General features: G+C 50.3%; 2 protein-coding genes across 2 annotated transcripts in view; one reads left to right on the top strand and one right to left on the bottom strand.

The window, feature by feature from the left end:
* On the top strand, window positions 1–22,864 carry Gprc5b (G protein-coupled receptor, class C, group 5, member B; the record flags this gene model as incomplete). The annotated part of the gene is given in 4 exon segments (XM_005391116.2): window positions 1–86; window positions 9,432–10,462; window positions 18,161–18,321; window positions 19,635–22,864. Coding segments are annotated over 3 exon segments (1,230 nt in total). The 3' UTR covers window positions 19,680–22,864.
* Window positions 22,624–23,324, bottom strand: part of Iqck (IQ motif containing K) — a 120,474-nt gene continuing 119,773 nt past the window's right edge. Inside the window, exon 10 of the mRNA XM_005391117.2 lies at window positions 22,624–23,158. Coding sequence (XP_005391174.1) covers window positions 23,126–23,158 — 33 coding nt within the window. The 3' untranslated portion in view covers window positions 22,624–23,125. The remainder of the gene's footprint in view (window positions 23,159–23,324) is intronic.

The raw sequence follows: 23,324 nt of genomic DNA, 5'->3' as shown, positions 1-23,324 counted from the left end.
CGGAGCCGGGGCCTCGGCCGCGCTGCGGAGATGTGATTCGGGCCGAGGGCCAGCAGGAGCGTGGGCGCTGCGGGGCGCGGGGGTCGGTGAGTGGAGCCGTGTGCACACCGTGGAGGGCGCCGCGGGGACCTCAAAAACTTTTGGCGCAATGGGGCTGGGAGGGTTGGAGGGTCCGCTTCCTGGGCTTTTCTAGCCACCGCCCCCTCCCGGGTTAATCTGCAGGGGGAGGAGTGGGGTTCGGCTGAGGGGAGCCACAGGGCGGCGGGAGAGGAGCCGCAGAGGCGGGGCGGGGGAGGAGGGGCTGGGGGCCTTTATCTGAGGAACTGGGGGGCTGTGTATCCAGACCAGGTGCAGCTCCAAGTCCCTGGGGGGGCGGGGGTGACCCCAGGTAAAGAGCAGCGGCGCTCGGTGACTCCTGTGAGCGGAGCCGCGGGCGCCCCAGGGCCGAGTGGCGGCCGGGTGGGGAGGGGGCCGCGTCCGGTAGAGACGGAGCGGGGCATCAAGGCGGGACTTGGGGGCCGAGCAGCCGCACCTGCCGCGGGGACTGGGGCCCGAGCTCGCGGCGGCGGCGGCCACCACTACCGGGTGCGGGGGGCGGGTGCAGCGGGGAGCTGAGACCCGAGACTGGGGGACAAATGGGGGCGGCTGCGTACAATGGAAGAGGGTCGTTTCCGTTCCAGACGCGGAACTCTTGGGCCTCTGAGAAAGGCAGCCAGGCGAGGGTCAGGACCACCCTGTGCTGTGTCCTCTTCGTTGGGGCACGGGCTTCCGTCCTCTGAGGACCCCACACAACCAGCGCCGGAGTGGAGCCAGCACCCGCCTGGGCCCTGGGGCGCTGGGTAACCCGGCCCGGAGGGGCGCACCGACCTTGTGCCGGAGGCGCCCGAACACTGCAGGCTCCTTCCCCGTCCTTGCTCCGTCAGACCCTGGCAGAGCCAGTTCCCCCTCCGCGTCCGCGATGGCTAAGGGGCGGCTTCTTGGAGCGCGGACAAAGGCCCCTGGAGTGTGGCGCGCAGCACCGTCCCCGCCTGGGGCCCCGGCACACGCGCCACATTGGCTGCCCAGCTGCAGCGGGATGGGGTCACCTGAGTGGAGCCCAGGAAGCCCCGGGGGTCCCCGCAAAGACAAGAATTGGGGAGGGGCCTGGCCTGAGACCTCAGCACTTCAGCCAAGGAACGTTTTTTCAGAAGTTTCTTCTTCGGCCAGGACTGGGGGCTTTTGGAGTAGCCAGACTTCGAGTTCAACTGCATGCAAATGACATGTAAATGAAATGCAAATTGTCAGCTGTTGGTTGGGAGCCCTGCCCCCGGCCAGTTTTCGATCTAGACCGTGGAGTGAACATTGTTTCCAATCCGTTGCTGCTCTGAGTCTTAAAGGGCACCCTGAGATGGAAGAGGAGAAGGTGGGAGGGGGAAGGAGTCTCCATTTGGGGCCCAGGCAGCAAGACGTACAGGTTTGTTAGAAAAATAAGCTTAAAAATCTTTATTGGTTAAATTTTTATTTCTACAAATGTGCCAGCCAGGGAACTGGATGCTAGGCTAACCGCTTGTATAACATGGACCGGCCCCTGCTCTTAGGGGGCCGAGGAGATGGGTGAGCAAACACTAAAGAAGCAGATGAAGAGCAGATAGATGTACCATCCCACTGGCTGGGCTGCAGGAAAGTAAGGCAGGGCGCTGTGAAGGAAAGTGGCAAGGGTGTGTGAGAGAAGCCCCCGGGGAACGCATCTGCCTGGAGCCGCTCGCGGTGGGGCTGGCCACGCAGTGGGAGATGTGCCGGGAAGCGTGAATCAGGGGGAGGACACCGTAGGGGCAAGGCTGGGGTGGAGAAGAGCGCAGAGGAACTGAACAAAGGCCATCGTGGCCGGAGGCCGGAGGCCGGAGGCAGCTTAGGGGGTGGGAGTGGGTGACAGGTATCCGCCAGGATCACCATCTCTGGGGTCCTGGGAAAAAGCCCTGGAAAAATAGTTTAGAGTTAATTTTGTTGGGCTGGTGAACCCTTGGACCACTTGGAGCAGGAATCCAGGCGATCTGGTGTTTCCAAAGCTCCCTGGACCTGGATGAAGAAACAGGCAGCAGCTCCCTTTCCTTCCAGCCTGTGGGGCTGCTTTGGGCCGGTTCAGTCCGGTGAGCTAACTGGAGGAGTGGCTTGGGCTTTCAGATCCATCCCCACTTTCAGACAGTTCTTACCCTAACCAGGCTCCACCTTTAGCCCAGGGTCCTGTAATCACCGCTTCCAAGAGCTTCCCTGGGGTTCTGAGTTAGTTATGTGTACAGCAGAGGAAACTGCACTGTGGAAGGGGCAGCCAAGGATGTGATTCCCGTCTACATGATTGCTTGTATTTACAGGGCTGGAGCAGCTTTGCATAGTCACGGATCATAGAGTTGTGCTCTTGCAGCCCTGTTCACTAACCTCTGAGGGTTTTTAGTCGGGGAGCCCCAAAATGGGCCAGTGTCTTAAGTCAGCATTGGGAAATGAAGATATGAGGTAGTGTAACTTGGAAAAGATATCAGGGGCAGCTTGTTGGGTCTGGGAAAGCGCTTAATGTCAGGAAACCTTGTAACCGTTGAATTCAGCCAAGCAGGAAATGCACCAGTGCTGCAGTGGGAGTAGGCTGGGACAGTGTGATGCTGAGCTTTGTGGGGAGCCTGACTCTTAGCCTCTGCCAGACACAAGGAGTTGGACGAGGAGGACAGTGGAACTACCTTGGGGTCCAGAGCTGAGAGAAACAGGTTCTAGTCCCAGCGTGGCCTGTTAGTTCCAGTAAGCCTCTGCCCAACTGCTTAACCTTTCTGTCCTCCTTGTCCCAACAGAGCAGTGGTGTTTATGAGGCTTTCTAACAGGTAGATAACCTTTGCTTGCACTGTGCCAGGCACCAAGCTCCTTGTACTGGTACTGTGCTTTTCAAACCAGCCTCATGAAGCTGGTACAGCCAAGCCCATTTTATAGATGATGGGGCTGAGGACCAGAGAAGTTATGCCCAGTGTCATACACTTATGTCTGACTCCCTTGTCCTGGCCTCCATCCTGCTGAGATCTTGCACTCTGGAGGAGTCTGATGGAAACCGTGCCAGATATTCATCTGGAGGCTGAACTGTTAAATGTGCCTGGGGCTAGGAGAGATGTGAGCTGTTGCACACAAGCACCCCTGCTCTGTAATTTTTTCTTTCCCTTTTAACGCTGCCTCCCCCATCTTTTTGGAGGTTGGAATCAACATGCCTTCACCGAGAAAGTACCCGGGTGAGGGTGAATGTCCTCCTCTGAGACCTGCTGGTAGCGGGAGAGTGAAGACAGTCAGAATGCTGTGTTCCAGAGTGGTTTTAGAGCTTTTGTTTCTTCTTTCCCACGGGTGGAAGGGAAAGAGGATCCTGGTTCCCAAGAGAAGAGCTTTGTGCTTGGTCTCCCTGAGTCCTGGTTCTGACCGCACAAGAGAGACACCGCAGGGCCTCTGGGCTGGCCGAGGCTTCTACCTTTGTAGTGAGGCTTCCACCTGGAGCACCTACCCAGCATAGCAGAGGCATTTGGGGGTTCCCAGAGTAGACCACCCTCAAGAGGATCTCTCCTTTCTACTTCCTCATGGACCTCTTTGCTTGATATGTGGTGGAGGCCAGAGTCCAGCAGAGGGAAAATACCCAGGTTACACACACACACACACACACACACACACATGCGCGCACCATCTCCATGGCAACTGCCCCCTAGGAAAACAGTTTCAGAAGAATTCAGTACTCCAGATAAGGGAGCGTTTGCCAGTCTCTTATTCACTTAACAGACACTTTATTTTTTTTTAATTGCTATCCTAAAGCCCAATTGTCAGTCATCATAATCTTCACCACAACCCCAAGAGAGGCCAGTTTTGGAGATAAGAAAATAAAGGCAAAAAATAGAAGTCGGCCACACATGGTGACAGGGTACCGACAAAGAATGTGGGACAAGATTGATCTTTTTTTCTTTCTTGGGCAGTGCTGGGTATGGAACCCAGGGCCTTGAACAGGCTAGGTGCATATTCCACCACTTACATCCCCAGTCCACGGGGCAGGATTTAAAACTGGGAGGTCTGACTGAAGCTCATGCCTACTGCCTTAGGGAGAGGCTAGGCTGGGAGAACCAATCCTCTGTGTGGCCCAGACAGGTCTATCTGTCCTTCTCCCACAAGAAAGTGCACCTGCATCCATTCCCTCCCCCCCCATCTGCAGGACCCCATGCACAAAGAAACAGGAAGCCGCTCCTGTACCGGCCAGCAGAGCTGCTTCTGGCCCTTCTGTAGAGTGCCTGCACCGGTGTTTGCGCACACGTGCTTGTGTATACGTGTACATGTGTGCATGTATGTGGCGTTAGCAGTGTGTGCGGGTGCATTTTAGAACATGAATGACTCACATTTTTGGGAGTCTGGCTGGCAGCAAAGGTAATTAGTATGCGAGCTGAGTCTTGCAAGTTGGTTCACATTTATTCACTGCTCCTCTGGCAGAGCTGCTGCTTGTATCCCCTGGGGTCGCTGCCATGTATTCATCCTATTCCCAGTGGCCCTGCCTGGGGGCTGACTTGGAACTGCTAATCTGATATTGTTCAGGTTGGGGGCTCTTGGGAAGCTGCCCTGCTGTTGGTGGTGGGAGGCACCGGTGGCCGCTTTAACAAGGCAGGAGCTTCCCTCACGCAGGCGTTGCCCGAGAAGGAGCAGGGCTTCCTGGTGGATGTGTCCTTGTTTATCGAGCCCGTGTACCCCAGCATCACCTGCAGGGCTTGTGGACACAGATGGCCGGACCCTGGGAGAGTCTGCTTTCTAACAAGCCCCACAGTGATCCTGCAGTACCATTCAAGCCTCAGACTTTGATTTAAACCTATCAGACCCTGGTTTTCCTTCTCTGTAAATGGGGATGAGAACTCCTGCCCTGTTAAAGACTATAAATTCATTCAGCAGCAGATTACCAGAATAAGATGGCCTGGGCTGGGGGTGGGGTGAGGAGGAACCGATCAAAAGAGTAATAATAAAAGAATGGAAAGTTGTGGCCTGTGCTACAAAGATAAAGATCAGAAGTGCTGGCATGCATTTTGACAGGGCAGAGAGAACCTAATTTAGATGGAGTGGCCAGCTAGCCAGTGACGCTTCTAGACCCTGCTCTGAAGTAAGAGCTCAGAAACAATTGCTGTTACTCGCCTGTGGGCTCTACCACTTTCTGGCTGCACGACCTTGGACAAACCCTATGCCCTCCTTGTCCCACAGTGTTATCTCCTGTAAATGGAGATGGAATCATATGTGCCTCGTAGGGCTGTTCCACAGACTCTTGGGTGTTAGACGTGTGGTGCAGAGAAAAGTGCTCTCCACAACACAGCACCAGTGACAACCATAGTTGTCACTGTGGCATTATTGGTACACTGCAGGCATTTGCTAGTATGAGAAGTCAGGCATGAGCCTGTGGTCTTGGCTTTGGTGTGATTCACCCCAACCTCAACCATCCTGCCTGCCCACTGTGCTATGGAGTGGGGTGGCTGTCACCTTGTGGGCATCTTCAGAATGATAGGGACCTACTCTGGAACCTGGCTCCTTCCTGTCACTGCCAGCTGTCATAGGGACTTGGACATCTATATGTCTATATATTGTCTATATGTCTAGATATTGCATAGACAGAACTATCTGGAAGAAGTGGGCCATTCCACATGTGAAGAATATGAGAACTTCCTGTCAAGTGATAGGAGCCCAGTTGAAACTGGCTTAAATCAAAAGAGGGAAGTTCATTGGCTGCTGGAACTGCAGATATGGCTTCCAGCATAGGTGAATCCGGCCATTCAGTGTATTAGGACTCTACTCGATCCCTTGCTGTTTTGGACAGGTTCTTTCCTTGTGTGGCATATCTGCCCTCCTCCCGTGCCAGGTTTCTAGTCTTCTAACTTATCAAGCCCAGCAAAAAGAAAAGACCTCTTTCTAGTTTATGCTAGCCAAAATCCTAGGGGTGATTCTCATGAGTCTAGTCTGGGCCGTGCGTCTGTAGGTAAACCACTTAGTTGGGACCAACAGGCAGGATCCATGGTCTGACTGACTAGGCCTGGGTCAAGTGCCACCTGCAGGCATGAAAGCAGAAAGTAAGAGTGTATCCATTTCCTGTGTACAAAAGGCAGGAGCTAGAGATCTGGACCAGGGCCATAAGAATTCTGTAGAAGTTTCTGTTAGAAACTTGCACACCATCTTGGTGTTATCATTTCCATTGGTTTCCTGTAATGTTTGGAAGGCCAAGCAGGCAGCAAGGGTGAGGAACTGGGGGAACCAAGTCCCAGTTTGCACCAAGAGCTGGAAAGAGGAGCTCCTGCTAGGAGAGAGAGGAGGTACAACCAAAGAAGGAGTGTGTGATGCAGGCCGGAGACTCACTGGCCTGGCTGGTTTCTGGCATCTTCCCTACTACCTCTGTCTTTATGACTAAGCCAGGCTTTCCCAACCTTGGCACTATTAATTTACAGAGCTAGGTGGTTTTGTGGGGAGGACTGTTCTTCTCTCCCTAGTTGTGACAACCAAAACACCCCTAAATGTTGACAGACGTCCCCATCCCTTGGTTCAGGACCACGGGCCTCAGGGCACATTCTGCAGCGCGATGGTGGTCCAGGTCCAGAAGCGCTTTCCTACATGTCATTGTCCTGGCCACTCAGGGGATGGGTGGAATTGGCTGCAACCTGGAGAAGCTGCCTGAGTCTTTTGCTGAGACTGGCAGAGAACTCTGTTAATCGGGCCTGCCACTGATGATATGTCTGAGGAAAATCCACTCCAGACCCTCCACCGTGTTAGGGACTGATGGCACCTTGTTCTGACATAGCCAGACCTGAAATTTTGGTTCCCGGCCTGCTTTCAGGACCTCGTGATAAGCAGTTCCGTCTAGAATGTTTCTCCAAAGGGTGGTACTTTGGGATATGCTTAGGGGTTGTGCAGAGTTATATCAACATGCAGTTTTAAAGTGTCAAGAGAGAAGTATTTTAATGTTTTAATTTTCTTTTCAGTAGATTGATGTTAAGGACCCAGTAAGTCAGTTTCTTTAAGGACCCAGTAAGTCAGTTTCTTGCACAGGCAGTGTGTGGACAAAGCATAAAAAGCTTTGGTGACTGGGCCACAGGCTCATGTCAATGTCTGGGGTACATCCTCGCCTCTACATTGGCCTGAGCAGGAGGCCAGGTCTTGCTTAAGAAGCCCCTTTTGGCAGGTGCCTCCTCTGAGCCTGCTGCCATCTATAGGCAGAGGCGACAGTCCCCACACCACCAGACGCCTTCTCTTCCTTCAACATTAATAATTTATGCCCATCGATGGCCTCACGGCCAAGGCAGGATCTCAGACAGGGAATCTCCATAAAGAAGCAGAGAGAAGCGGTCGATACGCGTTTACTTACTGAAGCCTAGGGACCAGCCAGCTGCTGGGAGCAAGGCGGGTACAGCCCCACGCACAGGCCGAGCTTCAGTGGGTCCAGCTTGAGATGGCTGGAAATGAGCATCGAGCACAGCTTTGGGGGCTGTGGCTTCGTGAAGGCCTGGCCCGTTTGAAAAGCTGGGAGCTGGTTGCAGTGGGTGAGAGGATGGTCCCGATGAATAGGATTGTCACTGCTGCAGAGTTTGCTCAGCACCTGCTTCAGGCCAGGCACTGTGCACTAGGACTTGAGTCCTCACTGAAAATCCTCATCCAAGTGATTTTGCTCACAGTCAGGACATTTGGCAGAGTCTAGGGACACCTAAGACGGACAGTTACAACTGGGGGAGGGGACATGCTGTTGGCACCTGGTGTGTTAAGAATTCTGCTCACCACTCTTAACTCGCACAACAAAGAACCATCCAGCCCACATGCCAGCCGTGCCAAGGTTGAGGAAGCCTGGTTCACTGATGAGCAAGAGAGACAGTGTCCCCACCCCGCCACATTTTGCAGTGGACAGAGACAGGAAGGGAGGGCAGGAGGAAGGGAAAAGAAAAGGAAACAAAGTATACAGGCAAAACATGTCAGAGTTGATTAGTGCTAAGAAAGAAGCAGACAGGAGGCTGCAGTAGGGAGGAATGGGGTGTGACCTTGGCCAAGGTCTGATTAGGGGGTGCGGCTTTCTGTGCAGGGAACGGTGTGTCCAAGTCAAAAGAGCCAGAGCCAGAAGAGGAGACTTGGGTTAGTCCAGCTTGCCTGGCGGCAAGAGAGAGCAGCAGCCAGTCTGCAAGCCACCCAGAGGGAGATGAGCTGGGATGGAACCAAGATCCAGAGCATGGGAGCTCTTTGGAGGGGAACAGAGTACGTGAGGTGAAGTGTGCAACAGAGGCACAGCGCCTTTTGGATATTCCTTGGTCCCTGGGCATCCACAGAGCGTCGGTTCCGGGACCCCCATAGATACCAGTGTCTACAATACCAACGTCCAAGGAAGCTCAAGTCCCTTATGTAAAATGGCTTAGTGTTTGCCTATAGCCTGTGCGCATCTTCCTATGCACTTAAATAATCTCTCCATGATCCCTAATGCTGTGTAAATAGTTGTTACACTACGTTGCTCAGGGAATGGTGACAAGGAGAATGTGTCTACACGTTCAGGCCAGACATGATGTGTTCCCCCCAGTATTCTCCGACCCGCCTTGGCTGCATCCAGGGAGCGAGATCTATGCCTTAGGTACGGAGGCTTACTACTCCACTGGGAAGGCTGGGAAGCCTCTGAGAGGGGCTGAGTTGTATGACTTGGCACAACTGTCATCCCCTAGAGACCTTCACTGTCACCTGCACAATGGTGGTCACAATAGGACCTGCCTCATAAGCATTATGAGAGCTGGTCTGGCCCAGTTCTTGGCCTAGAGTGCTGGTCAGTAAATGTAAGTTGGTGGCTTTAGGAGACTGAAGGGGGAATGTGTGCTGTTCTTCCAGGGTCAGGCCTGGCTTGTGGCTGTCTCTTCCAAGTCTGCTCTTACTCCCTTATTTTGAAGAGGCCAGATGTGGCCTGGAGTATCAGATTTAAAGAACATAAAGAAGGTGGGTCTCCCTCCCACCAGGTCCTCCAGCCACGAGTGACGGTGACTCACAGTTGTTTCCTGTCCCCAGTCAAGGATGCAGATGGGAGACAGAGTCTCCCACCGAGGGCCCACCATGCCTGGAGAAAGGGAGATGCCTTTGCTGGATGTGTCTAAAGCCCCTGAGTGGGCTACAGGTTTGAAATGAAACAGCTCTTCTACAAGGAATCAGGAGAAGCCATACATGGTGGTGCACGTCTGCAAATGTAGTGTTCTGGGAGGCTGAGGCAGGATCACAGGTTTGAGCCCAGTCTGGGCAACTTAGGAACTTAGCGAGACCCTGTCTCAGCATCAAAAGGTATAAAAGGGCTGGGGATATAGGTCAGTGCAAATGCCCTGGGGTCAATCCCCAGGACTGAGGGGGAAAAAAGAAGAGTAGGAGTCTCACAGTGAATGGATCTTCTTCCCTAACCGTTCTTACTGCTTTTCTTTTAGAACATTCATGGTGTTGGAGATAAAGATGAGAACCCACCAGGTGCTCGCCTTCCTCCTGCTCTTGGTGATTGCCTCTGTGGCCTCTGAAAACGCCAGCACATCCCGCGGTTGCGGGCTGGACCTCCTCCCTCAGTACGTGTCCCTGTGCGACCTGGACGCCATTTGGGGCATCGTGGTGGAGGCAGTGGCCGGGGCAGGCGCCCTGATCACACTGCTCTTGATGCTCATACTCCTGGTGCGGCTGCCCTTTATCAAGGACAAGGAGAAGAGGAGGCCTGTGTGCCTCCACTTCCTCTTCCTCGTGGGGACCCTGGGCCTATTTGGGCTGACATTCGCCTTCATCATCCGGATGGACGAGACTATCTGCTCAATACGCCGCTTCCTGTGGGGTGTCCTCTTTGCACTCTGCTTTTCCTGCCTGCTGAGCCAGGCGTGGCGTGTGCGGAAGCTGGTGTGCCAGGGCACAAGCCCAGCAGGCTGGCAGATGGTGGGCCTGGCATTGTCCCTGATGTTGGTACAGGTCATCATCGCCACCGAGTGGCTGGTGCTGACGGTGCTGCGTGACATGAAGTCGGCCTGCGCCTACGAGCCCATGGACTTCGTGATGGCCCTCATTTACGTCATGGTACTACTCGTGCTCACCCTGGGGCAGGCCCTCTTCACGCTCTGTGGCAAGTTCAAGAGGTGGAAGCTGAACGGCGCCTTCATTCTGATAACAGCCTTCCTCTCTCTGCTTATTTGGGTGGCCTGGATCACCATGTACCTCTTCGGCAATGCCATGATGCAGCAAGGAGACGCCTGGAGCGACCCCACTTTGGCCATCACGCTGGCAGCCAGCGGATGGGTCTTTGTCATCTTTCACGCCATCCCCGAGATCCACTGCACCCTGCTCCCGCCCCTGCAGGAAAACCCACCCAATTACTTCGACACGTCGCAGCCTAGGATGCGGGAGACAGCGTTTGAGGAGGATGTGCACCTACCGCGCACCTACATGGAGAACCAGGCCTTCTCGATGGATGAGCACAGTGCAGGTAACGTGCGCTTACTGGCTGGGGCAGGTGTGTCCCAGAAGGACTCTCACCTGCGTGCAGATGGGTGGTCCCTGTCCTGGAGGGAGACCAGAGTCCACAGTATTAGTCCCTGTGCTGAAACTGTCCCAGAGGTAGATTTTTAGTTAGCTTTATTTCTATTAATTGGCAATGAATTTATTCTAAAAATTCGAGCTTTTCTTGAAAAGTCAGGGCTGGGGTGTGGCTCGTGTTAAAGTGCTTGCCTGGCATGTGCCAGGACCGGATCTGATCCCTAGCACTTTAAAAAAAGGAGTTGAGCTGGTCGTGGTGGTCCACACCTGTAATCCCAACACCCTGGGAGGCTGAAGCAGGGAGACTGCAAGTTCAAGTCCAGCTTAGGCACCTTAGTGATTTACTGTGACCTGTCTCAAAATAGAAAAGGGCTGTGGATGGGGCTGGGGATTTAGCTCAGGGGCAAAGCGCCTGCCTGGCAAGCGCAAGGTTATGAGTTCGGTTCCCGGTACCAGAGAAAAACCAAAAAAAAAAAAAGAAAAGGGCTGTGGATGTAGCACACTGAAAAGGCCATCGTTCAACACCCAGTACTGCAAAAGAAAATAGTTGTATCTCGCAACACTGAGCTGACCTTCCCATTTGGCTATAGTTGTCTGGAACTCAGGCCCATGTGTACCAGAAGGCCCTGTTTCTAGCCCTCACCAAGTTGTGCTGCCCTTCAATGTGATCTACTGTTTAAGATGCTTGCCGCACTCTGCACTGTTTTCTCCTACTCCCTCGTCCACTATAACATTATCATCAGTTCCCTGGTGCCCTGCAAGTGCTTGAGTTTTTGACCCATGTGCTAGATAGATGCAGGATGCTATGATAGTCAGTGTTTCTGTTTACCCTTCCCCACCTCAGTCATGAGGAATGTACAATTTGGGCCCTGAAGGCAGGTGTCTAGGTTCAAATTCTGCCTGTGCCCCTTCCCGGATGTGTGGTTTTGAGCAAATGATGTCACCTTCCTGAGCCTCAGTTGTTCTCATCTGAGAAACAAGAAACAAGAGAATGTATCCCATAGAGCTGTTGCAGGAAATAACACTGGTGCCAGGCCTCTGTGGTACTTGGCATGGAGCTTCTAGGTCTGGGTTGGTCTTCTGAAAGCAGAGCCCTAAACAGGGGTGTGGGGCAGGGGTTCACTTGGGATGAGAACCTGCACCTGCCCCACTTGAGAAGGCAAGAAGATGTCAACATAAGTGCATCTGTGAGCTGGTCACCACCATAGGCAGCTGGAGCTTGATCCTACTTGAGACACATGTGGAATGAATCCCAGAATTGGCCCTGGAAGGACAAGACACTGGAGCATTGTCCAGTTCTAACTCCTGATTATAACTAATATCCCTATAACTTTGTCAATGGACTGAACACACTTCATTGGGTGGTGAGATTTGAGGTGACATTGTCTAGGTACCCGGGACTGCTGCAGCCAGATTCAGAAATGAGGTCATAATAAGACCTGCCTGGGAGATGCCGTACAGGGACCCAACGGCCTGCTATAAATGCTTGAGAAGTGTCCCTTTGAATCATTATGGAAGGGAGTTGGCAGAGTTCCCAGCCCTCAAGATGAGACAAAATTATCTTTTCTCAGTTACCTAAAGATATATCAAGGGCAACAACAACAGTAGCAGCAGCAATAACCAGTAACAGTAGCAGCAGCAGTAGTGATAATTACCTAGTGCAGTCATCCTTTGGAGCACGGACTCTGTGCTAGGCACGATCCTTTTTAGCCTGTGTCATCTCATTAGTCCTCAGCCATTGCCAATGAGGTAGGTCCTACTGTCCATCTCATCTTAGAGATGAGCGAATAAAGAAATGGAGACTCTTAAGAAGGTGACCCATTTGAGATTGTCATGATTCCTACTTTAGTGACGTCCACCCAGGTGCCTGGTGAAGGGACTGTGCTCAGCAGCCAGTCATACTACACAGTCAGCCCTTTCGGGTTTCATGCCAAGGCCTGAAGCACAGCCCATCCGTCCCCTGCAGGCAAGGGAGGCGCATCCACCCAAAAGTTCCTTCAAGGCCTTCCACACACATCTTTCCTTCACACCTAGATGTACCCAGCTTCCTGTGCACCTCCTGCCCCTGCAGAGCCTTTGTCCAAGCTGCTCTATTCTTACCGAAAGTCCCAGGCCAGGAAGGCTGTGTTGTGGAGAGGCAGGTGAACATGGCAGTCTCAGCCAGCTGGGGTTTGCTCCCTGGTATGCCAAAGGATGGGGTCAGGAGGGAGACCATTCCTGGGAGCCCAAGGGCCCTGTAGGGGGTACGGTAACTGTCCAGGTCCTGGGGTTCTGGTAGAGCCATCTCTTCACTGGCTTCTCAAGATCCCTGGATCAGGGGTAGTGGGACAAAAGTGAGTGCAAATTTGTGTACATTCATGTTTCCTGGAGAACTGGTCTATCACTCTGTCAAAGCCTCAGAGCCACCTGTGACCCCCAAGAGGTTAAGAACCAGTGTTGTTTAATGTGATGGTCTTATTTCCTTGCAGTGAAACTGGGATGCTAGCAGCACTTAAGCATTAGGGTCATTAAAAATTAAAACTAGCTAATCTTTGCTGGGTCTTGGCTTGGGCTGGACACCATTCTGAACGTTTTAGTGTCTCTTCTGCCCTAGTCCCTACAATAACAGGAGGTCTGTTTTGCAGACAGGAAACTGAAGCACAGAAAGGCTTGAGAGAGGCTAAGAGACTTACCCAGGCCACAGAGCCAGGGCTGGAACCCAGGCAGGCTGGTTCTGGGGCTCACACACTGGAACGCTCTGCTGCAGAGATACCTTTCTCTTAAAGCTCCTCAGTGTCCCTCATTTCTCTGATGTGTCAGGACAACGCTGGGCATTTGGAAAAATTACAATTATCAGACCCATTTTACAGAATGGGAAACTGAGGCTTAGGGGTGTCAAGTAGTTTGTTCAGGCTTACACTGTAAGAACACAGCAGAACGAGGAGGAGGAAAGTTGACTTTCAGAATCCCATTCCTTCTCTCTCATAGAAATGTAGCCAGTATTTTGTATCCATATGAGATCCAGACATCAGGGGACCCGGGACCCAGGAGTCCTGGGACCCAGGTTGGTACCGACAGTGTCAGGGCTGGCCTGCAACCAGACTGAGACCACTGGTGTTCAGCACGTGCTGCTCAAGTCGCTGTGGAGGTCTTTCCAAGGTCAGTAGCGTAGAGCTACAGTATCCTCGGATGTTGGGGAGTTTTCCATTAGACTCCATGATTTATTTTTCTGATCTTCCTGTGGCAAGTGTTCTACTTGCCTCTGGCTTTCCTTAGTAAATAATGCTGCATGAAGACTTATGCATTCATCTTTCTGCTTTTGACCAATTAATGCAGGAAAGTATTCCTACATAAGAGTCAAAGAGTTTGCATGTTAAGTCTTCATACATAAGTCAAATGGCACCCCAGAAATGACTGCTCTACTGACTGCCCTGAGCTCCCTGTCCCCATCTCGAGAGGAACCTTAGGTTTTGTCGGATTTTATTTCCATTACTAAATATTGAACCCAGAAAGTGCCGAGTGATAGCCACAGATCATTTGTTTTTTCAGTACTGGGGATCCACACTGAGCTCCATCTCTGCCCCACTCCCTTTCTGAGGCAGGGTCTCAGTAAGTCACTAAGTTGCCCAGGCTGGGCTCAGCCTTGTCATCCTCCTTATCCTAGCCTCCTGAATAGCTAGGATTTCAGGTGTGAGCTACTAACTTTTTTTTATAGCCCTCTTTGGATCATCCCAAATGCATAGCCATCAAAATGCACAGGAGAGCAGGCAGCGCAGGCCACAGGCAAAATCGGTTCCCTCAGAAAGTTCACGTGGAGGGCTGCATTGGAGCCCTGGCTGGGCTGGCCTGTATTCTCGAAATCCTTGGCTTGCCCACTCAGAGCCACCTGGGTACACTCCCTTGCCACAGAGGAGCAGCTGTTGGCGTCTTTGGTGCTGACCTCAACCAGTTTGTATTTTAGGAACCTGGCCCCATATGGGACCTAATCCTGGAGCCCTTGGGCCTCCTGGAATAGCCAGGGCACAGAAGCTGTAGTTGGTCCTGTTTCTTCAGCACTTCAAACTTCCTGCCAGCCTTGTGGACTCTTTTTTTTTTTTTTTTTTTTTTTAGCATTACTAAGGATTAAACCCAGAGCCTGCCTTCCTTTCTACTTTCCTTCCTTCCTCCCTCTCCCTCTCTCCCTTCTATCCTTTCTTCCTTCCTTTTTCCTTACTCTCTGTCTCTGTCACTCTCTCTCTGTTTCTTTGTTTATTTATAATTTTGAGACAAGGTCTTGCTGAGTCACTATATTGCAGGGCTTGAAATTGCAATTCTCCTGCCTCAGCCTCCCAGGGTGCTGGGATTATAGGCATGCACCACTGTGCCTGGCTTCTCTTCCCTTGAGACCGCATCTCTCATGTGCCCTGAGAAGGCAGGAGTGTTCTCTGGACCACATAGAGAACCTCACCCCCATATTTCCTTCTCCTGAGTGAGGCCCTATGTATATACAACTTCACCAGGCTGCTGCTTGTGAATAAATATCAATGTGGTATGCTGTAAAAGATTAAAGTACACTAAGGGATATGGCATCTTGGATCACACCTTAAAAAGCATTAGTAAAGCATAGTAAACCTTCACCCCTAAAAGCAGCAAGAAAGAAAAAGTGTTCTTTGTTCTGCTGGGGATTTGGGTTCTCAGATCTCATTAGAGCTAAATGCTATTTAAACGGACCCTTTAGGCTAGGGGTGATGCTCAGCATAAACCATTAATAAACAAACACACACGACAGCAGGCTGCAGGAAGTTTTAGATTCAGGATTCAAGTAATGGATGGTAAGATTTGGACTTTCTCCATCTCTTGGCTGTTAGCATCATGGCAGCCCATGAGCTCCAGGCTTGCACAGGAGCCCAGCGAAGGAGCTCTTTTCAAAGAGCTTGAGCACAGCTCCTAACCTTAACTCTGATTGGACCTAAATCCCTTTCCCTGAGGCAATCAGTCTGTCCAGGGGGCTGGCCCACCTTGCTTGGCCAGGCCTGAGTCATCTGGCCAGCTGAGGCCAGGGAGGAGGCAGTTGTAGCCAATACTCAGAGATCTTAAATGCAGGTTGGGTATTCATCAGAGGAGAGCCACAGATGGCCACTGCAGAGAGGGACCTTCAGGCCAACGCATCCCTTGGATGAGTGGAACCTTGGTTCCCACCCCACCTCTAGCTCCTGTGGCCCTGCATTTCAAAAAAAGTGATAGGGCCGGGGGTATGGCTCAGTGGCACAAGTGCCTGTCTGGCAAGTACAAGGTCCTGAGTTTGATCCCCAGCACCAAAAAAAAAAAAAAAAAAAAAAGGGATTAAAATCAGCTACTGAAAGGCTTGGAGATGCCAAAGCAAGCAGAGGATTTTTAAGTATTCTTGGAACCTGCATTGTCCATCCCACCTCCATTTTTTTGGGCCAGTCTGAGCTGTCTATAATGTCACTTAACTCAAGTTTCTTCTAAGTCACTTAGTGTAATGGTTAAGAACAATCATCTGGAGAGGGTATGGTGTGCTGGGTAAGAACACCAGTTCTCAGTCAGGGCTCATTCTTTCCCTTACCAGCTGTGTGACCTTGGGCATATTTATGACTTTTCACAGTGTCTGGCTCCCTGTTGGTACTCTATAGAGATTAACCGTAGTACTAAGGTGATTCCCGTCCCTGCCTCAAGTAACTTGTAAAAAATTCAAGCTGTCGTGCTCATTTTAGCCAGAAGATTGGCTCCCTTCAGGGAAGACTTTTAAGTAAGACCACCCTCCTACTCCCCGCTTCCCATGCTAGGGTTGGAACTCAGGGCAAATGCTCTACTGCTGAGCTATGTCCCCAGCTCTAAATGAGTCTTTGTTGTTGTTTGTTTGTTTTTTTTTTAACCAAAGCAAGATTAGAATTTTGAGCCCAGGGTTTTGAGCCCAGGACCTTTGCACTAAGCTACAAACCCCAGTCCTCTTGTTTTTTAATTTTGGGACAAGGTCTCACTAAGTCACTGTGTTTCCCTGGCTGGGTTTGAATTTGTATTCCTCCTGCCTCAGCCTCTCAGAGTGCCGGGACTACAGGTGTGTGCCATCATGCCTGGCTAGGGTTGGTACTTTCAATGAGAAGAAAGATGGTGAAAATGCCATCTTACAAATGAGAAGATTCTATTTTGATCTTTGAAATAGTTTCTCCTTCTCTTTTTAAAACAGTGTTTTAGAGAAGTTTATCAAAAAGCTGCTTAGCATGGTGGCACACAACTGTAATAATTCCTGCTACTCAAGAGGCTGAGGCAGAAAGACTGTAAACTCAAGGCTATCCTGGCAACTTAGGAAGACCCTGTCTCAAAATTAAAAAATGAAAAGATATAGCACAGTGACAGAACACTTGCCTAGCATGCACGAAGCCCTGAATTCATCCCCAGAACAACAACAGAAATTAAACAGGAATTGCAGGAAGTCCCCCACCATAGTAGTTTCCTCTACTGACAACTTGCAGTAGTCATATATTTGTTGCAGTTGATGAATCACTATTAACACATTATTTTTTCCCAAAGTCCTCTTTTCTTTTTTCAGTGCTGGGGATAGAACACAGGGCCTTCACATGTTAGACAAGCACTCCGTCACTGAGCAGCACTCCCAGGCATAGTCTGTATTTCAGTCAGAGTTCACATTTTGTATTGTACAGTTCTATGGGTTTTGATAGGTACATTGTGCCTGTATCCAATATAGTATCATGCAGAATAATTTCACTGCCTTAAACACCTTGTACGCCTCCCATTCATCCCTACCCCTACCCAACCCCTGACAACCACTCATCTTTTACTGTCTCTACAGTCCTGCCTTTTCCAGGAGCTGTGCAGCTGGAGTTATGCCTTGTAAGCTTTTACAGACTGGCTTCTTTGACTTAGCAATAAGCACTTAAAGTTCCTCCATGTCTTTTCAGTTTTTCTTTACGAAACAGGAAACTTAAAAATACAGCAAAAAAGAAACACCATTTACCCACCTTTCCAGGGTAAAAAATGCTAACTAACTTTTCCATTGTTGCTACAGACCACCCTTTTATTCCTGTTTGGGCATAACCCTGCGTGTCTGTGGAAGGCCACTTTGCCATGATGACAGGTGCTATTGTGTGCTTGATGTCTGTATTCTTAGCTGTTCCCACTCTGTGTGTATCCAGAAACAGTGCCCAATTCTGAACGTTGGTGGTGACTTGTGAGTAGCAGTCTGCGGGGAGGGGGAGGGGAGCTCTTTGTCAAAGGAGACCTTAAGGCTGCTGTGGCCTGCAGGATGTGTGCAGGGAGGGTCTAGCCAGGGGTGGCGAACCCATGGCTCGAGTGCCACAGCAGACTGTTTGATGTCACTGAAAGTTCTAAAAGGTTCACCATCGCTGGTCTAGACCCTGGGCCTCTCCCCTGCAAGCTGCAGGCACCCTGGACTCTACAAACTTCACAGCCCCACTGAGAAGGGTCAGACTCCTGGAGAGCCTGAGAACAAAGCGCCTTTGTGATTTCTGTTTTGAATCAGGCTTGTGACAAAGGGGAGGAGCCACCACAGTGGCTGGGTGTGTGGGGGTGCCCAGAGTGCCTTGTTGATGCAGAGGAAGAAAACAAAATCATGTGTCTTTTTTGGTGTTGTCCTGTTGCCAATCTCTCCCTCCCCCTCCCTCCTTTTACTCCTCTCTCCCTTCCTCAGCTCTCCGAACAGCAGGATTTTCCAACGGCAGCTTAGGAAAAAGGTCTGGTGGCAGCTTGGGGAAGAAACCCAGTGGTGGCTTGGGAAACAGACCCAGTGCTCCGTTTAGAAGCAACGTGTATCAGCCAACCGAGATGGCCGTTGTGCTCAATGGTGGGACTGTAAGTATCAAGATGTGACGCTGGGCAGCAAGCCCAGGAGCACTCTGTGTGGGGAGTAGCTGCAACAGGGCCACACGTCCTGTGGAGGCAGCTTCTGTGGCCTGCAAAGATAGCGGCTCAAGTTGACATCCCTCGCAGCTAAATGCATGCAGTGCTTCCATTTTTCTTCTTTCGCTCCTACCCCTTTCTGCACCCACAGAAAACCTACCTGTACAGTACTTAGCCATCTGTAGATTCCTTAGGAAGAGTACCTGTTTCTAGGGGCTCTTTACCCAGTGAATTATTTGGCTTTCCTTTAATACAGTGCCCCAACCCTCTCCCTGGGAAATGACAAGCCCACAGTGCGAAGTACCCCTGGCAGATTTTGCTAACATCCAACCTAGTTTAAAGCCCTTGGTCTCCACTCTATCCTTGTGCCCCAGCGGGGCAGGGGTTGCCTCACCCCAACTCCTAACAGACGTTTTTGAAATCAAGATTATCTTTGACTCTTCAAACACAAAACCAGGCTTACTATCTGATGCCAAACAGACCATCAGCAGAATCACCATCCTTTCAGTTTTGCCTCTATGGAAGGACATTATTTTGCTTTTCCAGCAATTCTAAGATGCACTCTCATTCCCACATTTAATTTCCAAACACAGCTATGTGCTTCTCTCAGAAATAGCACATGAGCCAGTTTACATGTGTAAATTGAATTTCCATCCTTTATTTCATGTGCCAATTCCATACTCAACCTGAGCAGTTTTTGTTTTTTGATTTTTTTTTAATAAATGGAAGTCAGGGATGGTCTCTGATCTCTGGAGGGAACTTTGGTTTTTCTGGCTTGTGAATGCTTCGCTAGGCCTCAGTTTGCATTGGTTTGGAAAATGCTCAGATATCAAAAAGAATTACAGATTTGTATTCTTAAAATCCCCTAGCGTTCACTGTGCTGTTTATTGTCCAGAGCCAAGAAAGGCCTCATTCACAAGCATTCAGCCTGTGTGTTATAATAAATACGGTTAGAAAAGTCCCCATCTGTCACTCTTAAGCTTTCCTGATTCATTTAAGGTCAGTGTGGGTAAAAACACCCAAAGCTTCAGGGGTGCCTTTCTGGGGAAGGAAGCCTGTTTCACGGAGGGGATGATTGCAGCACAAGGGAGGTGGCCCTCCCAAGACCCAAAGCAGCATGGCAGACCATGGTTACTGCTTTCTTTGGGAACTGTTTGGCCCATCTAGGTAAGAGCAAGGCAGCTTGTCCTTAGCACCTCATGAACGAATCCGTTTCTGACGTTGACGTTGAGTTCTCAGTGTGTTATCCTTATGTGTTATTCCAGATCCCAACTGCTCCGCCAACTCACACTGGAAGACACCTCTGGTGAACAACTTTAAGTTCCAGAGAATAAGAATCTCTTACCAATTCATTCCCTGGCCGTGTCTTTCTTGAGGGAGAAATCAGTAACAGTAGCCGAGCAAGGCCGCCTCACAGCCAGGAGAGTTGGAAATCCCGGCCGAGGGGCTTTTGTGTAAATGTGAACACTGATGAACTGAAAAGCTAACACCGACTGCCCTCCCCTGCCCTCCTCTGCCACACACACACAGACACCTAATGCCATGCCAACCTTGGTCCCTGCAAACTAAAACAGAGCTCATTGCAAATAGTATTAGGCTCACTGGAAAATGTGGCTGGGAAGACTGTGTCATCCTCGGGATAGACCAGAACTGAACTCACAGCTCGCAGGCCTGGCTGATGTTGGCCATATAGAGGGTCGGGGGCTGGCCATCACCTTCCCCAGCAAGTGCCAGATCCAGGCCGCCTCTTGGAGAAGACCGTGTCATTGAGGGTGACTAACAGTGGCTTTTCCCTAGCTTGCCTGGTAGTTTGCACATTTCAGGGGAGTTAAGATGCTGTGGGTGTGATTCTAAGATAAATCGTCGGGGCAGCTTTACAGCCAGAAGTGGTGTAGGAACCTGGTACGTGCCAAAGAGGAGAGGCCCTCTGGGTGTTGAAGGGACCATCATCTCTGGTTGCACCTATGACAAGAAGGCCATCCTGCCCCCTTCTGTGAAGCCCTAGAAATAATAGTCACCATGGTGGAGCCACAGTCCCTCCTGCTTTCTGCACTTAGCAGGGGGGTCCTTTTCCCAGGTGTATCCCTTGTTTGTTCCAAAAGCTCAAACAGAGCCATGGGCTAGAAGCCCCTCCTTGAGCCAGATTGGAAGGCCAGTGCCATAGCAGGTTCTCCATGATGATGTCACCCAGAAGAACTCCTTGGATTCCCTGTAGGATGGAGAGATGACATCCTGCTGCCTACAAGCAGTGACATCTTGGGTCTTTTCTGTGGATCAGGGTAAAGTTCCTGATAGAATGAATCCCATGAGGGTTTCTTGCTGCTTTGGGAGAAAGTGGGGGACATTTTTCTCTTGCTTTTCTGTAGGTTTCATGAAAATAGCTCTCTCTTCAAAGCCCATTGTTTCTGTCATGGTTTCCATCTGTCCTAAGCAAGTCATTCCTTTGTTACTTGGCATTTCCAGCATCCCGGCCATTGAAAGCCCCCATGTTCTCTGCACTGTTTGGCCAGCATAACTGCTAGCAAGGAGTCAGAGCAAAGAGTTTTAACCTGACGTGGAATGTACCAACGAGGGTGGGGCCTTTTGCATAGACTGTAATCACTACATTGCTTTTTCTATAAAACTACCCATAAGCCTTTAACCTTTAAAGAAAATGAGAAAGGTTAGTGGTGGGGGTGGGGGTGGAGGTGGGGGGAACTGACTTCTTCATAAGCCAGTACTCTGAGCTGAGTATATTTTAATAAACCTGATTTGTCTCGAGGCCCTAGTCTCTGCTGTGTCCCCTCCCGGCCCCCTACCTGTCCTTGCAGAGCACTCAGGAGGTGAGGCTGGCCATCTGGCCACCCCGTGTGTAAATTTCCCTTACAGCTCCTACATTTTCTTATGTTACCAAGCACGGAGACAAGAGAGCATGGCACCAAAACGTCCCCCTCCCTGAGCTTCCCAGAAGCGCCGCCCCCACCCATAGCATGTGCTTTGCTTCTAGAGAATCTGATCTGGTCCCCTCTGCTCAAGGACCACCATTGGGTGGGCTGAAAACTTGGAATCTTGGGGAGGTGAAGAAGGAAGGGCCTGGAGCTGGGGCTGGGGCTGGGGCTGGGGCTGGGGCAGCTGCATGCAGACCCAGCATTCTGCAGATAAAGAAGTCTCTGAGCCCCTCAGTCCGGTCTGCTGGGAAAACGACAACATTGCACATTCTCATGCCAGGAAATGGTTGCTCACCCCTGCTCTCTGGAGTCCTTTGGAGCTTTCTGATACCATCAGTGACTTGGTCTGCAAAAGCCCCCCTTGCAGAAGGGAGGAGTGCACACGATTGATCGGGTCTCTCTAAGTTCTTTGTTGTCCACACATATAAGGTGAGCACTATGTAAATGGCTACCTGTGAAAGTAGCATTTTCACGCCATGAAAACAACCATCTTTGATTGAGCCACGGGAAGCCTCACTTATAATGATGAGACTATTTCTGTTTCTTTTTTTCCTTTTAAATCTGGTAGGTTAGCACTTTTGGGTTTTGTTTTCTTTTGGCTTTAAGGTTCAGGGTGGGCTGTACGCTCTCACGATGGGGCTGAGGTGGGAAAGGAAGGAAATCTGCTATTTTTCTAATGGGTTCACTCAAAGCACCAGGAGGACGCTTCCCTCAGAGACAGTGGTATCCAACTTCCCATGGAATAAGGTTTAAATACAGAATTGAACAGTACCTCTGTTTCAGATCTGTGTATGTAAACAAGGCTTACTTGGGGAAAATGACCTGGAAGGACAGCATCTGTGAATAATCCCTCATTGTAAGCACAAATTTTTCCATGTCTTGTTAGTAACATCGCTTTGGGACTATAACAGCCACTCCTGTTGCCTCTTTTAATAGCAAATTGGTCCAGCCAGGACTTCTGCACTGGACATTGAGGGTGGGGCTCAGGAACTGAGTTTCAAGAACTTACAAACTGGGGAGCCCCGTTCATCTCGAGTGTTTCCAGGATTAAGAGCCAGCTGTTGGAAGCTGGGTGTCTAGTGGTTGTTTTGTCTTTTTGTTTTGTGTGTTTTGTTTTAGCACAGATGTGTGGGGTCAGGGTCCCTGAACAAGTACAGGCCAGGGGTGGTCCTCTTGAGTTGCTGCAGGATGAGTTGAACACTTCAGGCTGAACCCCAAACTAAAAGAGGGCATGGTGGCTTTTATAATCCAAGGGTGCAGTGATTATACCAGCTTTGGGGAGTTCTCAGCAGGTGCTTTTTATTAATTGATACAGAGCTAAGGCTCATTTTTGATAGATAATATATATTTATTAAATGTATTAATGTGTGTTTTATAATGTACCTTTATCTTCCCCTGGCTGACTTGCATACTTATAAAAAAATCATTCAGAAATTTCAAGACAATCAATGTGTACCATACATGACTGTACATAAATATTACAGATTTAAAAGGTTGTTAAGCATGAGCAGATAGGTTTATTTTCAAAATGCTGTTCTTAACACAAAAAATAAAGGCTTTACTATTTACTTAAGACGTGTGGTAGCTTGTCAAAACAACTCTATCCTGCTCCTAGGCTTTTGGCCGCATCTGCAGCATTGTGAATGGGAGAATCCTGCCTAACTGCAAACTGCAGAACAAATGAGAGTCATAAGTTGATTTAGCCAAAAAAGCAGGAACTTTCTGTAATACTGTGGGACCTAGACAACAAAAACTCTTAATGACTGACATCTGGGTTTAAATGTCTTGTTTGAGCTAAGGTGTGTATAGCTCAGTGGTGGAACTCTTCCCTACCACACACCATAAGGCCCTGGGTTCCATTCCTGCAAAAGAAAAGAACACAGATTTGAGACATAAAATATCGATCTTATAAAAATGGGGAAACTGATAAAAAGAGCACTTCATCTCTGGCAATTAGAATTCCATCATAGGTTTTAAGAATAATTGGCTTAGAGAGTTACATCTGAAGCACTGAAGAAATACCTAGAT

The sequence above is a fragment of the Chinchilla lanigera genome, unplaced genomic scaffold (genome assembly GCF_000276665.1).
Source record: "Chinchilla lanigera isolate Chin_1 unplaced genomic scaffold, ChiLan1.0 scaffold00041, whole genome shotgun sequence".
NCBI classification, from domain to species: Eukaryota; Metazoa; Chordata; class Mammalia; order Rodentia; family Chinchillidae; genus Chinchilla; species Chinchilla lanigera.
This window is presented reverse-complemented; position numbering and strand designations above follow the sequence as displayed.